This window comes from Ambystoma mexicanum, chromosome 7p (assembly GCF_040938575.1).
Source record: "Ambystoma mexicanum isolate Mex_15411 chromosome 7p, UKY_AmexF1_1, whole genome shotgun sequence".
Lineage (NCBI taxonomy): Eukaryota > Metazoa > Chordata > Amphibia > Caudata > Ambystomatidae > Ambystoma > Ambystoma mexicanum.
In genome coordinates this window covers 844,255,972-844,270,979 of record NC_090939.1, presented here as the reverse complement: position 1 = coordinate 844,270,979, position 15,008 = coordinate 844,255,972, and the positions used below count along the sequence as shown (strand labels likewise).

Sequence of the window (15,008 nt, the reverse complement as noted above, 5' to 3'; positions counted from 1 at the left end):
TCTGGGCCCAATTAAATTGGGCAATTACGCCTGCCATTACAGCGCTTAGAAGTTGGAAGGTTCCCGACAGGAGGCGCTATATAAGTGCACGCGTGATTAACTTGGGACTCAGAGGGAAGGGAGAGCGCTGGCACAACTTGGTAAGTACGCCGACACCACATAAAGGGCCTGATTCAGAGAGCATTTTCCAATAGGATTGCTCCATTATAAACCGCTTCTGTGAATCAGGCCCACAGTATGCGGTAGACCTGATGGAGAGACGGGCTTCGGCGTTCTCTTCGGCCGCGGTCACTTCGCGCCGCTAAGCACACACGAGTCAGTGTAGATTGCTGCTCTTTACTTTGCCCAGGAAAGGCTTGGGTTTGGGGAAGCAGAACGCCGGCGAGAAGTTCCGAGCTAACTGGAAAGGTTAAAAGGGGACCACGAGTCTGACCGCAAGCCGCTTACTCCTTTCAAGCAGCTTATTGGTTTACGGGGGGGCAACTCATTTCTTTCAAATTAAGTCTCTCCCCTAAAGTTATTCATCACCAGGAACAGAGATTGTGTCTTTTTTTATTTTATTTTACCGAGTGGTCTCTGAATACAATTTCCAAACCCGCTGCCACGCCTCAGATCACACCAGACACTCGTTCGCACTTGTGTATTGACAAATTGCTAGCTCAACTCGAAGGTGGGCCAAACATTGACTTTTTTTGTTATAAGAGAGGTAGCGAAAGTGGCTGACACCTGATCTCTAAGATGTTTTTATTTGGAAAGCGCCCTATGCAAGTACATCTGGCTTTAAGGCACTGGGGCGTGTTCCCAGAACACCCTCGCGTGCGGTGCCTGCGCGCTGCAAAATCAGAAGTGACACTGGGCTGACAGGGAACCCGTCTCAGGGGCCAGGATGTCATTGACACGAAGCCCGGACAGGCACAGAGCTGGAGTCAGGGGCGGCCTTAATGAACAGGCCGGAACACCGAGCTAGAGACAGGCCCCTCGCCAAGCTCCCTTCCTCCCCCGTCCCATCGCCAGTCCGTGTTTAACGCATCTCTTGGCACTTTCGGGGCCTCTGCGTCAGGGGAAAGAGCCCCCGCACCCCTGCGCGGGCTGGATCCCAATGTGTGTTGCTCTGCGAGTCACTGAAGCCGAGCATGGCCACTTTCATGAAGTTAAACAGAGAAACAGCCACTATACAGACGGCCGCACACAAAACCGCATTATGCGGCGGACGGCTCCCACTCCCCATGCTGGTGGGGGCATTGCTTCTTCACTCCTTCCATGTTGGCCAGTGGCAGGAGGCAGAGGACGTTTTCATGTTATTCGTGTGTAGGGAGGTGATGTTTATTGAATGCAGGCCCTGAAATGCTAAAGGGGGGTGGGGGGTATAAACGCCCCGCTCCCCAACGGAATTCTCATTCTTGTATATACGCCTTAAATGCATTGGGTGCAAGGTCGGGTAGCAGTTTAATATTAAACAATGTGTGCCTTTGATTGTGTGCGTGCTTTAAATGAAGTGGCCAAAACGGTGGTGGGGGGACACTGCAAAGAAACCTACAGGGTCTTTGTCAACCCCGGAGCGGTTATAACTCGGGGGGGGGCGGGGGGGGGTTAGTTTGTGCTACATTGCTGCAGGGGGGTAGCCGAGAGGCAATTTGCCTAGAATCTCCATAAAAGGCCTGTGCCTCGGGTTATTACCACGGCTAAGGTGTCTGGGTGTTGCCGATTATATGGGCAGAAGCGCCCGCCGGCTGGTCAATCTGGGCTGCTTTTGGGGGCCAGTGGACTCTCTTGGCAGGTCAGAAGAATACTACTCTGACAGTGCACCTGAGAACGCAGCTTTGGCGATACACGTCTTCGCAGAATGCACTTCCGGGCACTCGTTTGAAAAGTCACAAAATACCATTCGAAGAAGTCGTGTGAAGGGTAAGGACGGGGGTGCTGTGATGCATTTCACGGCGAATGCACCACGACGATCGTTTGCCAAAGGCCTGCACGCAGAGCGGACCCTCCTGAGTTTGGGGAAAAATGCCTACACGACCCCGCCATCTAGGCCTTTATTTGGGGGGGGGGGCAGTCAGGCTGGGCCCGGCGGGCACATGTTACCTTGCTTCTGCGTGGGCAGCATATGATCAAACGGAGCGCATCCTTTCTTCGCCGCGGAAGGGAAGAAAGGGTTGTAATTCTTCACGCACCTCCTAAAAGAGGAGGCGAGTGAAAGCTCCGACGGTGTCCCCGGGTGAGCGGCGTCTCCCAGTCTGGGCTGGGGGTGGGTAGTGGCTTGCAGGCTGCCCGCCGAGGCTCCCATGCCGGCGGACCCGGCAAAGGGGAACAAATCGCTGACAAAAGCAGCGCGCATTCAATGCAGCCGAGTCGTTAGGGCAACCCCACAAGCATGCCCGCAATAATGCCTTTCACTTCAAAGGCTTTTTCTTTCGGCGGTGACTCTTTCGCGCGCCCCTCCTCTGACACCCCCTTTCCCTGCCCCTCAATGGACGGACAGAATACAGCCATGTTTGTTTTTTCTGGGTTGATTGTCTTTTTATCACAATGCAGACAGCACTTGTATTAGACAAACCAGGGACAAGCCCTCTTCACATGAGTGGGGCTTAGGTGTCCAGAGTGGAAAGAGATACAGGGGTTAAAAAGAACGTTTGAGTAATGCGCGTCCCCAACCTGCCCCTCCACCCCGAAATGGGCAACAGGCCAACAAAAATGAGCTGTGCTGATGAAGTGAAAATGGACTGAACTAACATGCCATGAAAGCAAAGGTCAACGCAACTGTATCTTAATAGAGTGTCTCGAATTGGGGTGCAGGCTGTGAACGCGGCCGCGCTCTCCCGGGCCCATTGCCATGGCAATGCCAACGCTCCGTAGAGATGTGCCGTCTTGGGCACTTGCTCGGGTGTCAAAGCACCGCCTTTGAACTTTGTGCAGGCTGAATAGGGTGTCGTGTGTGTGTGTATTTGTACACACAATGGGATTACGCCACTATAAAAACGCTTCTGTGAATCAGACCCAAACACACACACGGAAACGTGTCCCTGTGGGGGCACTGGATGGATGTCGGGTCGGGACACGCTGCAGGGTTGCGTTTGACCTACCTGCGTTAAGGTGTGCTTACAGACATTCGCAGAGCTGTTGTGGGTGTCTGAGTGGTGTTTGTGAAAGGGTATCGATGTTGGCTGCACTGCTGTGTCTCAGAGTTTACCATCAACATGTCTGCATGCATTGTGATTGCAGACAGGGTCGTGTTGTTATATGATATGATATGGCATTCATGACACGCCTATACACAAGTGTTTCGAGGCGCGACGAGGCAAGGGAGGGGGGAACAACGGGAAGACAGAGCCAACGACCCTACTAGGCCAGGTGTCATTCAGATTGCGCAAGTGCAAGGGAAGGGGAAAGAGAAAAGTGCGAGGGGGAAGGGAGAGGGGAAAGTGCAGTACAAGGGGTAGTAGAAAAAATAAGATAATAACGGCCGGATGTGGCAAGTGCAAGGTAAGTGCAGACATAAGTGCTGGTACGGGGACTGAAGGGATGCAGAAAACAGTCCCCAGGTGCAGCGGTTGCCAGGGAGGCAGTGCCGGTGTGCAGCTGTCGGTGCCTGGGCCCGAGATCAGGCAGGGAATCAGTCACTCTCTGGTGACCCAACGTGCAAGGTTTCGTCTGCTCGCCTCTTCTGTTCCAATAATGGAGAGCAGAGGAGGGTTACCGGCTGCGGACCCGGGGGCTGTCCACAAGTGGTCCCCGAGAGAGTGGGAGACCACCGCAAAGGCCCGGAATCTCAGGAGGGAGGGGAGTAGAAGGGAGTGCCTCTCAGAAGCACAACAGGACTGCAGAGAAACCAGGGTCCCCCAGGGAGACGGATTAGGCGCAGATCATGGCTGGAGGGCCAAGTCAACTGCAGGACTAATAGTAGCCATCGTTTCATGGGGCGGGGGGAGGGTGGGGGTTGTGGGAGGCCTCTGCTACTAGGGAAGCATCAATCACGTTTCTAAAAGGCAGCAATGACTGCCCACACCTCCTGTTTAAATATGACTGGGAGATGTGCGATAGTCGCCAATAAGGGAATAGTTTTTTACCTGTAACTCCATTTCTCCAGCATTGGTATCTTTCATGGATTCACATGCTTAGACAGACTGGGAACCCTAGTTCCCAGTCTGTCGATGGGTTCCCAGTCTGTCGATGGGGAATATTCTAAGCATGTGAATCCATGAAAGATACCAATGCTGGAGAATGTGTTTGAAGTAGCGACTTTCACAAAGCTGAAACTTCCCCAGTCTCCCCAGGCCGATGTATATGCCTGCATTTTAATACTGCGCTGGGTAGCGGGCATCTCTGTGTGCGTATAGGTGCTTAAAGAGGAAGGCTGTGCGTGGCTCTGCTATCGCAGTGCCGATATGCGTAGAGTATCTGTGACGCAGTATGCACGTGGCGTGTATGTGGGCAGGGCAGTCCTGCCGTGCTGCTGTGTAGGGTTCCCATTCGCCAGATTCCGTGCCACAAAGGGGGTTGATGTTCCCAGGTCGGTTTACTGCTCTGGGACACATACATGCAGGCTGCACAAGACCTTCCTGGTGGCCTTGCGGGAACTACAGGGCAACAGCTACAGACGGGAGCAAGGAGCTTTCGGAAGTTCTCTTCCTGATTAGAAAGGCCACGGGTTTATTGTGGAGTGAGTCCAAAACTGAGTCAGAATGCACAGACTCACAAGGTTTGATTTTAAGTAGTCTGCCCAGGTGTGCTGGCAACACCCACACGAGAGGACACAAAACATTTATTTGCATTAACACAAAACGGAGCTAATGCAAACCCTTAAATAAGACCGTGTCCGCATTCTTAATCAAGGGATTGGTCTAGCGGGGTTGGTTCACAAAGTGTTTTTCAATGGTATGCATCCATTGAAAACCGCTTTGTGAACCAGGCCCATTGTTTTCTAGTGATTCGCGGACATGCATGTACAGTCTCACACACACACGGTTTGTCTGATTACTTTATGATACTGTCCCATTTGCCAGCTCGCCAGTCAATGTTCGACACGGTTCTGTCAGACCTAGTTTGGCAGCCTTGCGCCCTCCTCCGATTGGTACTCGTGGGGCCCGCTTTCCCGCCCTGGCCCATATGTCACAGGGCAGCCGTTGCTACATTGACGCCTTTCTAAGATTAACATTTTGATCGAGTCAATGAAATATATATATATATATATATATACACACACACACACACACAATGTCTGTGAGGGGGCGGGGGAGTAAAGGGTTGGGGTTAGGGTGTTGGAAGGAAGGGCCTAGGATGGGGAGGAAGCATGGAGAACCCCCCCCCCCCAACGGAAAAAAAGGTTAAAAAAAAATCGGTCGACCAAAATGTACATTTTTACAGGGAGGTCACCACTACAAACAGATCAGTGTGGGGGGGGGGGCGAGGTGAGGGCTGCTAACCTGAAATATAGGTGTATATGTATGTTAAACCAGGCAAGGAGGCTAATATTGCTGCTAGCTTTTTAATGCCATCCCAAAACAGCCGCAGGATGCAAGAGGACCCCATTAGTCAACCACAGCACCAGTAAGAACCCATCCTCGCTCCCTGCTGCACCCAAAGTCATGTATGTATCATGTGAGGGCCACCGTGGGCTTCAGGCATGAAACACATTGTAATATGTTCATAACAGAGAGTCACGACACCAAAAGGGAAGCTACTTGGCCAAGGCCACCTGATTGCACGTGTATTTTCTTGCAGTGCGTTTTCATGGGGACAGGGCCCTATAACCCAGACCCCCTGTGCACCCCATCTATCCGCCACCCTACTAGTATCCCATACATCTATTAATAATGAACATTAACCCGACCCACCCCCTACATAACGCACGAAAAATGCAGCAAAACGGCCTGTTTCACCAACTGCTGTGAAAGGACTCTGGTCAGATGGGCCGGTGCCAAGTTACTTCACACGCGGTGGTGCCAGCCTAATATTTAAGGAGTACAAATAAGAAACACGAAAGGGTATTTTCAAAGGATTTCTACACCGTTGGCTAAGAAGTTTAGTAAATGCAGTCTTCCCTAATGTCTCTCCCATTGCACACCTCTCTATGTGCCATTGATGATAGGCGTGAAATGGGAGAATCACTAGGAAGGAGGGGCGGGGGATGGGGGGGGGGTCTTGCTTAAGCATAATTGCAGAATGCTTATCGCCTAGATTAGATAGTGATTATTGTGACAGTGCGCTGAAAGTTGGTGTTCCGGGCTTACTTCTTTCTCGGGGTTTCAATAAGACGACTGCTGCACCCAGATAGATAGATGGGGTGTTCGAGAGGTGCAACCGCCTGTTCTCTGGGGCCCCACCGATGGTTACCGGTGGCACTTCCGCACTGACTGCCCTTGTGGGCAGCAGGGTCTGGCAGTTATGGCGCGGGAATGGGAACTCTCCTCTGCCATTCAGAGCATCCGCAGATGGCCGCGGCCCAAATATCTTGTGATCACGCTTGGTGAAACGTTTCTCACATGTTGTGTGTTATATATATATATATACATATATATAATCTCTCTCGCTCACATGCACCGAAGGCCCAAACCCCCATGATATATTTAGTAAAGGTACGCGCTACTGCTATGGAAAAGTGAAGTACTGGACATATAAAAACAGCTGGCAGGCTGAAACATGACACTAACGGGGTTCCGGCTGTGCTCTGAGGGGGACCTACACACTTGTGCGTTGGTTGTTACACAGACACTCGCATGCATTAGCAGCGCTGCTTGGAGGCGCAGCCAATGTCAAACACAAGCAGCCCCCCCCCCCCCACCCCGGCAAAATGGGGGCTTTGCGGAGCGCTTGCCAGGAGCGCGTTTCAGCCAGTGTCAATAAGTGGCCTTCTTCGGGGCCATTCGGGCGGGGAGGGCCCGCTCCGCCAATTGCCATAGAAATCCTAACGCACCATGGAGACTGTCCAAGCGCCAGGCCTTCCGTCCTGCGCCAAATTACTTTGAAGTGGAGCAAGGCGCGCACTGGTCAATTTGAACTCTATAGGCCGGACCGGGGAACACTGGCAGCGAGGGGGATTGCGCGCCTTAAAGCAGCAAATAAGACGGGGAACCTTGTGTTATACACTCAATACACGGCCCTGCTCATTGTCCGGCCGCTTTCATCTTTTATGCTTCCCATGAATGATGCACGCCTCGCTGCCTCTCCGCTGCCCTCCCTTTCAGCAGAAACTTCATTAGCGCGCTATAAGTTTTCCCATTGATCGCGGCTCTCGTGGAGGAGTGGGGGCTTTTCCCCCCGCCGCCACTTTCTCGCTGCTGCTTGTTGACAAGCTGCTTGAAACGGCTCTCTGCAACTTGCGCCGACTTCAGACGCAGGCTTCAAGGAAAACGAACCTGGAAGGGGGTGGAGGGGCGCTGACAGCTTGATCGCCCCCTTTAAAGGCCCACGGTGAAGTTAAAACCATGTGTGCAGGCGCAGGCACACAGCACTCGCCCGTGCAGGGGCCGGAAGCCGCTTTATCGCGACACAGATCACGACAGTGGGCCCTTCTGTAAACAGTATTCTGCTGTGCGCTAAGTAGGAAATCGCGCGTCTTCATTGCTATATCCGATTAACATGTATACTTCAGATGGGGCCCGGCGTGATGATTTCCATCTCGATTTACTCCCACACATCCGGTTCCAATGGGACTCACCCCCCCCCCCCACCCCATCATCACCCTCTTGTTGGCTCGGTGGCACCCTAAAGAAAGCCCCCATTTCACTTAATTGGGTGTTACAAGTGTCGGTACTCCAAAAAGCGCCCGTTACTTGTTCCAGGTATGTTGACGTCTGGATCCCGCCACAGGAAGTCCCTCCGATGCCCCTTCTGCCCACTCCATGGTTTTGGACACAATCTCAAGATGGCGCACTGGCCATGTACGCCTCCCTGAACACAATGGCGCTTCATAGCCGAGGACAAGGAGTTTTAATAAGGAGGATGCCTGGCTTGTCAAAGTTAACACACGCTTTACTATCCAAGACCAACGTTTTCTCTCATTCACTTACAGTTTTGTGATAATAAGCCCATGTGCGTGCAAAATAATATACATGTAGCCCAAGGGGCACAAAACAGCTGATGCAATGCTACGTGGGGACGATTTCGTGTTCATGGCAACTAGACCACTCATAATTTAACCCCCTCTGTATTTGTATAACTAAAAAAGGCAGCGTCTTATTTTAAGAAATGTTTATTATTGTTTGAACTGTTTTCAATAAATGTAACCTTCAGATTTAACATCCTGGCCCATAAGATGGAGTCTTTCTGGCGTTTCTTCAACCATACAGCTAATTACATAGGTTTAGAAATCTCAGAAATGCATGTGTGTGTCCATTGAACGGGGGGAGGCATGGACAGGAAGAGCCCATACACCAGGAGGCAGCAGTGCAGTCTAACGTGCATTTCACATGGCTCGCCCTGAACAACCAGCGAAAAGTCAGGGGCAGAGGACCCTCGCATGCCCTCCCCAACACCCCCCGTGTTAGATATGGCTCATGCCAAAGCAGTCCAAACAATAAAAAGGCGACGGTTGAATGTTTACCAGCACTGTCAGTGGGCCCCAGCTATCCTCGCCAATATGGTACGCCTCTAGGCGCGCCATATTGGAGAGCATAAAACGCAGCCAATAAATAACTGCACTGCCACAAAGTGTTGTAGTACATTTTCATGTTTGTACTGCTTGGGGCAATCTGCAATTTATGTTGCAGTAAACAGTGCATTGTCCAGTGTGCTGCACGTTTCCTCTGGCTAAAAGATGCCTTCCAAAAGCAGGTAAACAATCGATGTGTGTGCGCTTAACAAGATACACGAACAAACATGACAAATGGCACAGGAGACATGCAAAAAGAATATCACATTTCAATTCGCACAGTACATTCAAAATGAAAATGTTGCGGCTTTTGTTGTTGCTTCTCCAGCGCACAGTCAAACAGCCACCAACCACCACAACCTAGCATAGCAGGATGTGGTACCCCCCAGAACGCCAGCATGTTTGAAAATAAATTAATTCCACTGTACAAAATAACAGAATTCATTTACAGGAGAGTAACAATGGCTAACCTAGAGCATCCAGTCGACGCACGCATTCCTGAAATCCCGCGGGGGTGGTTTGGGTGGATGGATGCCCCTGGTCTCCGAGGATGAATTAGGGGTCCTCAGTACGTTTGTGCGATGCATTTGCTGGAGGAGCGCTATGCATATGCGATGTGCTCCGCCGAGCGCAAATGAATTGAGTGAGAGTCGCCTGCCCATCGCTCGCTGACCCCTTCCCTTTAACAGCGCCCTGGGTCAGGTTAAAGGCCACGGGCTCATCTGTGGGGGTTTTGCGCGGAAGAGGAACCGTTACAAGGTGTGGAGCTCTTGACATGTGCCCCAAGCGCGAGGTGTTTATCACCCACAAAGGCTCATTAGAAATGAAAACCGCTTTGAGATCGGAAGCGGAAATCTAAACCATGTTTTTTTTTTTTACCAACTGGGGCTAGCTACACATAGGACAAGCTGCACAGGGATTGGAAAGGCAATGCAGTGGTTAGCCCGCCTATTTTTGAAAAGTGTAGTGCTTCGCTGACGCCCCAGATATCCCCTCTATAAGCATGATGTTCTAGTAGAAAACAAACAAAGAACAATTATTATATCTGCCGAGGGCTTCATTTCACAGTAAGGTTCTGACGTCGGGTTTATTTACTGAATCTTTACAAAAGGTAGGGCTTTTAATTCAAGTACTGCATAATTCGTGGATCGCTTTACTGAGAAACGCCAGTGAGATGTATCCCCTGATTTAAGCACACAGATGAAAAGTACAAGAGTCTGCCAGTGTATGTACCCAGTCAACATCATGTGGGCAGTCGGGGGCAATAATGAGCACTGCAAATACCATATAGTGCATAGAGTCCACTTTGGATAGGCGCCCCCCTAGCAAAAGTGCCGTACTCTCACACGTGTTAACAGTGACCACCTGGCCTTTGGGGGGCAATGGCGGTGGACAACGTAGAAGTGCCAGTTTTGTGCGCTTTTGTACCCGGCACTGGACCCACAACTCTGTCACACAAAACTGTTCCTGTAGGAAATAGTCTAGGTGGCCATTTTGTTTACACGGTGTCCTTAAACGTGTCCGCGGACAACACCCACATGAACAGCTAAATAAATATTGGTGGGCCCCTGACGTTCATCCGGTTGGGCGGGTCTTTCCCGGTGCAGAAGCGGCCAGCCTAACGCATAGTCCTGGGGTCAGAGTTCCGATACAGCTCTTCGTCCTCCGAGTCCGTTGTCTCCGCATTGCTTGAGGGGGAGTGCGCGTGCTGGGGGGCTACGCCAGCCTGACAGACGTACCACTCGTTCAGATTGGCCACCTGGGGGGAGACGTTGGCAGAGCGCCCTCTGGTGGAGTCCTGGTCCGGGGACATTGGGGCCCCGTGCGGGGTGCCCACAGACTGGTATCCGTGAGAGCCGGAGGTGGGCGAGAGAGGGGGGGACTTGCAGTGTACTTTCATGTGTTTCCGCAGAGAGCTGGGGTGAGTGTAAGACTTGTCGCAGCCCCTCACTTTGCAGTAGTAAGGCTTGTCACTGGTGTGGACGTGCGAGTGTTTTTTCCGGTCACTGCTGTTGGCAAACTTCCGGTCACAGCCATCAAATTCGCACTGGAACGGTTTCTCCCCTAGAAATACAAATAATGAATATATTTTAGTCGAAATTCATAATTATCAAGCAACGCATCACTCTTGAGAACTGCCCTTGTATTGTGCAGCGGTCTCTCACATTTATATGCAAACAATAATGTGATTGCCCCCTCCCGCCACGATTTGAAAAAGTGAATTCCCCAAGTGCACACTTTTAAAATCTCCGCAGATCCTTAGACCGGATTCCATAAGTGGTGCAATCATAACATGAGCAAAAAAGCAGCAAAACGCAATATTATTGTGTCTAAAGAGCACAAGTCAGCAGAAAACGAGCGCCAAAAAGGGCACGGACTCTGCACTTTAAGGTGCCCTTCGCCCAGTGGGAAACTCTGTACTCTTCCCGTTCACCCAAGAGGCGATGTCGTCAATAGGGCGGGTGTGTAATATAGACACGTGATGGGCGCGCCATACAGACCCCGGAGGCAGTGGGCACCAAGGAATCGAAGGGCACGGCGGGCGAATGGCCAGAGAGGCTCCCCACGTGTTATTTACAAACAGATCGGGTTACGCTTCAAGCACAGAGCTAATAGGCCACGCGAAGCAACATTACCCTATCTCCAGACCCGAGGCCATCCCCGGAACATGCCCTTAAATGCTAGGATTCCCTGGAGAGCAGGTGTGATCATCCCGCAGCGCCGCCCACTATTACCCCGAGCCCTGGGCCTACTTTGCTACCGATCGCAACGTGTGTCCCACCTGCCAGGGCCTCGTTTACATAATGAAAGAGCTCCTGTTTTGTTTTTCTGCTTTAAAACAATACATTAACTGGTAAGCTCTAACTGCTCAATTTGTCCCCCTAAACAGGCCGTCCTGATGTTTCAAAGGGTGCCCATTTGTTGCTCCATACTGTATGCGCATAACATGTATTTTAATCCGACATAATATGTAAAGAACGTCACATATTGTCTCCAAAACGACGTTTCCTCTCGGCATTTCAAATAAGAAGGCAAAAACACAAAGGAAAATGATTGCAGAAAAGATGGCTTTGGAAAACGATCGTGCAATAACATGACACACAGGGGGACAATGAGCGTAGAATGACCATACAATACAAATCTCACGCCATGCCTCAAGTTTCGCTATAGACCACAGCAAATAAACATGAATTAATACATAGCCCCCGACACAGAAAATCCCATTAGGAAACAATGCCGCGTGCACACGAGTTGCGCTGTAAACAAGTCATCGCGCACAGATACGCGTGTCCCGGAAGCGTGAAGGGCAGCCTTGTTTACAAGCATTCGCTCCAAACACCCCTGGCGTGTTTACTGAAATGGGCCCAGATCATGGGGGGGGGGGGGGGGGGGATTCCCTTGACAAAATGTGGCCAGGGCAAGTTCTAATCAGAGGTTAGCCCTCTGCAAACGGCGTGCACACGCTCCCGGGGAACTTGCCAAGGAATAGTATCTAAAAATAAAACCGTCAACATATCAGGCGAACCTCGTCGTCCCATGATACATCCAAAGTAAAAAGTGTACACATACAACCACATCAAAGTCAGTATATCTATACACAAACACACACACACACAAACCATAAGACAAAAAAAACAAATGTAAGTGAATCTCTGTGAAATAAGCAGTGACCTATGTAAGCTGTTGTATCTCCATTTAAATCTGTGTGTTTTCTACCAACCAGGGTCTATATTCTTTGCAAAAAGTGAGGTGTCTCTTGCACCACAGCAAGAATGCGGGCATTAGGAGATGTTGGTGAGACCAGGAACTGTAATCAACATAACATCATTTTTCTTTTAAAACGAGTATATATAAAATCGATAACTGCACTGATCAATAACAATCCAGCCTGAAGACCCAGGACCTTCCACAGCAGCGCCTGGAAAGGGAACTCAGCCGCTAAATGAATGGAAATTGCGGGATACGGGGTGTTTGCGCGAGTGCGTTTACTTCTCCCTCTGGCTGCGGTGCAACCAGCACGTGGGACCTCGTGTAAACCCTCTGCTTGCTACCGCGCCTGCCTTCCGTGCAGCGGTGATCGTGGGAAGTGCGGGTGCGACAGAAAACGACTAACACTTTTCAAAAAGTCCCCCCCTTATGCACTTTCGGCAGAGAGAGGGAAGCCAGCAGACGCCATTGCCACGACAACAAAGTGTATGTACCCGAAGTGGTCCGAGACAGGTGTTCCCTGGAGAGGAAGTGCAGTAATGTGATGATGACATTGTATCGTGTAGGGTCCGAATGCGTCCAGTGGCATCTATGCGTTATTAATTCATCCCATCCATGCACAAGGCCCTATATAATGACCAGCCCCGGTGTGGGGAGACACTGCCCCTCTTGCTTAATGCATCTTCTTGCAGAGCACACGGGGCACTGCTCTCGCGAGTTCCCAAGGGGACATTGTTTACCTGATCCATTTGCAAAGGCATGAGCTGCTCCACCTTAAACCGTGCCTCTTTTTTTAAACAGACTGACAGAGGAACCCCGGTGCAAGCACTGAAGTATTGAAGTCCCTGGCCTGGCATTACCCATGCCGCACTTTCCAGTTACCCAAAAAAATAAAACAAAACGTATAGACCCAAAGCCGTGTCAAACCGTGCCCATGCCTGAGGTGCCCCCCCCCCCCCTCCTACACTAAGTGGTGGACTGGGAACCAAAAGGGGCCCTGGAAATAATGTTCAAAGTGTCTCCATATAACACAGTTTCAGCAAGCCCAACTCCTTTTCTATGAGAACATTTGGAAAAAAATAGGTTACCACACAAAAGAGGCCCCGGGTGCAGAGGCCTACTGGGAAATCCTCAGAGTTCCCTATAGGCCGGTCCACCCCTGGAGACCCAGTCCACACCATGGGAGGACTCTCGGATTCCCTCCCTAGGGCCCAGGGGACGACGGTTGTGTTCGGCAACGGTCGCTGTGGTGCAGGCCCCGGGTTTCTCTCACTAGTTGCAAACTTTCTGGAAGTGCCACACTAGCAGCCTGTGGACCGCTGGCAGGCAGGGAGCTGACACATGCCACGCAGCAGGAGAACACATACCCACCTGTGTGCGTCCTCTTGTGGATCTTGAGGTTCTCGGAGCGGGCGAACACCTTGCCGCAGGCCGGGAAGGGGCAGGGGAAGGGCTTCTCGCCCGTGTGCACCCGGATGTGGTTGATGAGCTTGTACTTGGCCTTGAAGGGCTTGCCCTCCCGCGGGCACTCCTCCCAGAAGCAGACGTGGCTGCTCTGCTCGGGGCCCCCCACGTGCTCGGCGGAAACGTGGCCCACCAGCTCGTGCATGGTGCTGAAAGTCTTGGCACAGGGTGGCACCGGAGGGGCCAGGTCCGGGTCGATCCACTTGCAGATGAGCTCCTGCTTGATGGGCTGTCGCATGTATCGCAGGAAGGCTGCGGCCGCCGCGGCCCCCGGGTGCCCGGCCAGGCTCAGGGCGCCGTAGCCGTGCAGGGAGTAGGGGTCGCCCCGGGGTGGCCCGTACAGCTCCCCGGCGGATAAGCCCAGGCGCAGCTGCCCGCCCCCAGCCTGCTGCTCGTGGAGGGCAGGGAAGAGGCTGCCCTCAGGTAGCCCGTAGGTGCCCGCTGCAGAGATGAACATGCCGTGGTGCTGCAGGCGAGGGGGGGAGCCGCCGCCCCCGGCGTGAGGCTGCTCCCCCAGCGCCCCGTGCATGGCAGCGGCCAGCTCCCGGCGCAGCAGAAACTCCCGCCCCCCCTGGAAGGCGTAGGCGGCCGCCTCCGGGTGCTGCTGCTGCGAGGGGCTGAGCTTGAGGGCCATGTGCTCGGCTCCGAAGGGGTCGCCGCCGGCCACCGCCTCCCCGGGGTGGAAGTGCGGGTGCCCCGGGAAGCCGGCCAGCGACGGGTGCTGCTGCGCGGCCGCCAGCTCGGCCAGCCTCAGGGCGGGGTTTCTGCGACTCAGAGGGGGCTCCATGAGCCCATGCGGGCCGGCGGCCGGTGTCAGTGTCGCCCCTCCGGCCGCTCTCAGGAGCTCGCTCGGATGAGGTGCTTTTCGGAACTTCTTTTGTCTGGCCTCCAACTCCGGAGCGGCCCCCCCGCAGCCCCGCTGCTCGCCCCGCTCCTGCCATTGGCGGAGAGCAGCGCGCCACGGGGGCTCGAGCCTGGGCCACGGGGCGCCCGCCGGGGATTGGCCGCGGTGGCAGTGACTGGCAGGACCGAGGGGCACTCTGATTGGCCAGGTGTCAAGGAACGGGCGCGCTGTGGGGGGCGAACGGGGCGGGGCTCGTTCCTGGCGGCTCCTGTCAACACTTCCGCTCCGGCAAAGTTTTTGGGCACAACTTTCCTCTTCCAGGGGCGAGCACGCCCACCAGAGCCAGCACGCCTGTGACCCACTACTACTCGCAGGCAAGGGCTTTTCATTAACACCTTTTTA

At 52.8% G+C, this 15,008-nt stretch overlaps 1 protein-coding gene across 1 annotated transcript; it reads right to left on the bottom strand.

Moving 5' to 3' along the window:
- Positions 1-8,175: 8,175 nt before the first annotated feature.
- On the bottom strand, positions 8,176-14,764 carry ZIC5 (Zic family member 5). Its single transcript, XM_069637007.1, has 2 exons — positions 13,670-14,764; positions 8,176-10,654 (listed from the first exon to the last, which is right to left on the bottom strand). Exons 1-2 carry the CDS (start codon positions 14,547-14,549, stop codon positions 10,209-10,211), a joined length of 1,326 nt encoding a protein of 441 aa, XP_069493108.1. The 5' UTR covers positions 14,550-14,764; the 3' UTR covers positions 8,176-10,208.
- Positions 14,765-15,008: the final 244 nt, after the last annotated feature.

Coding starts and splice junctions, on each gene's coding strand:
- ZIC5 (XM_069637007.1), bottom strand. CDS start 14,549: ATGGAGCCCCCTCTGAGTCGCAGAAACCCCGCCCTGAGGCTGGCCGAG. Junction 10,655..13,669: donor CCACAAGAGGACGCACACAG/GTGGGTATGTGT, acceptor TTGTATTTCTAG/GGGAGAAACCGTTCCAGTGC.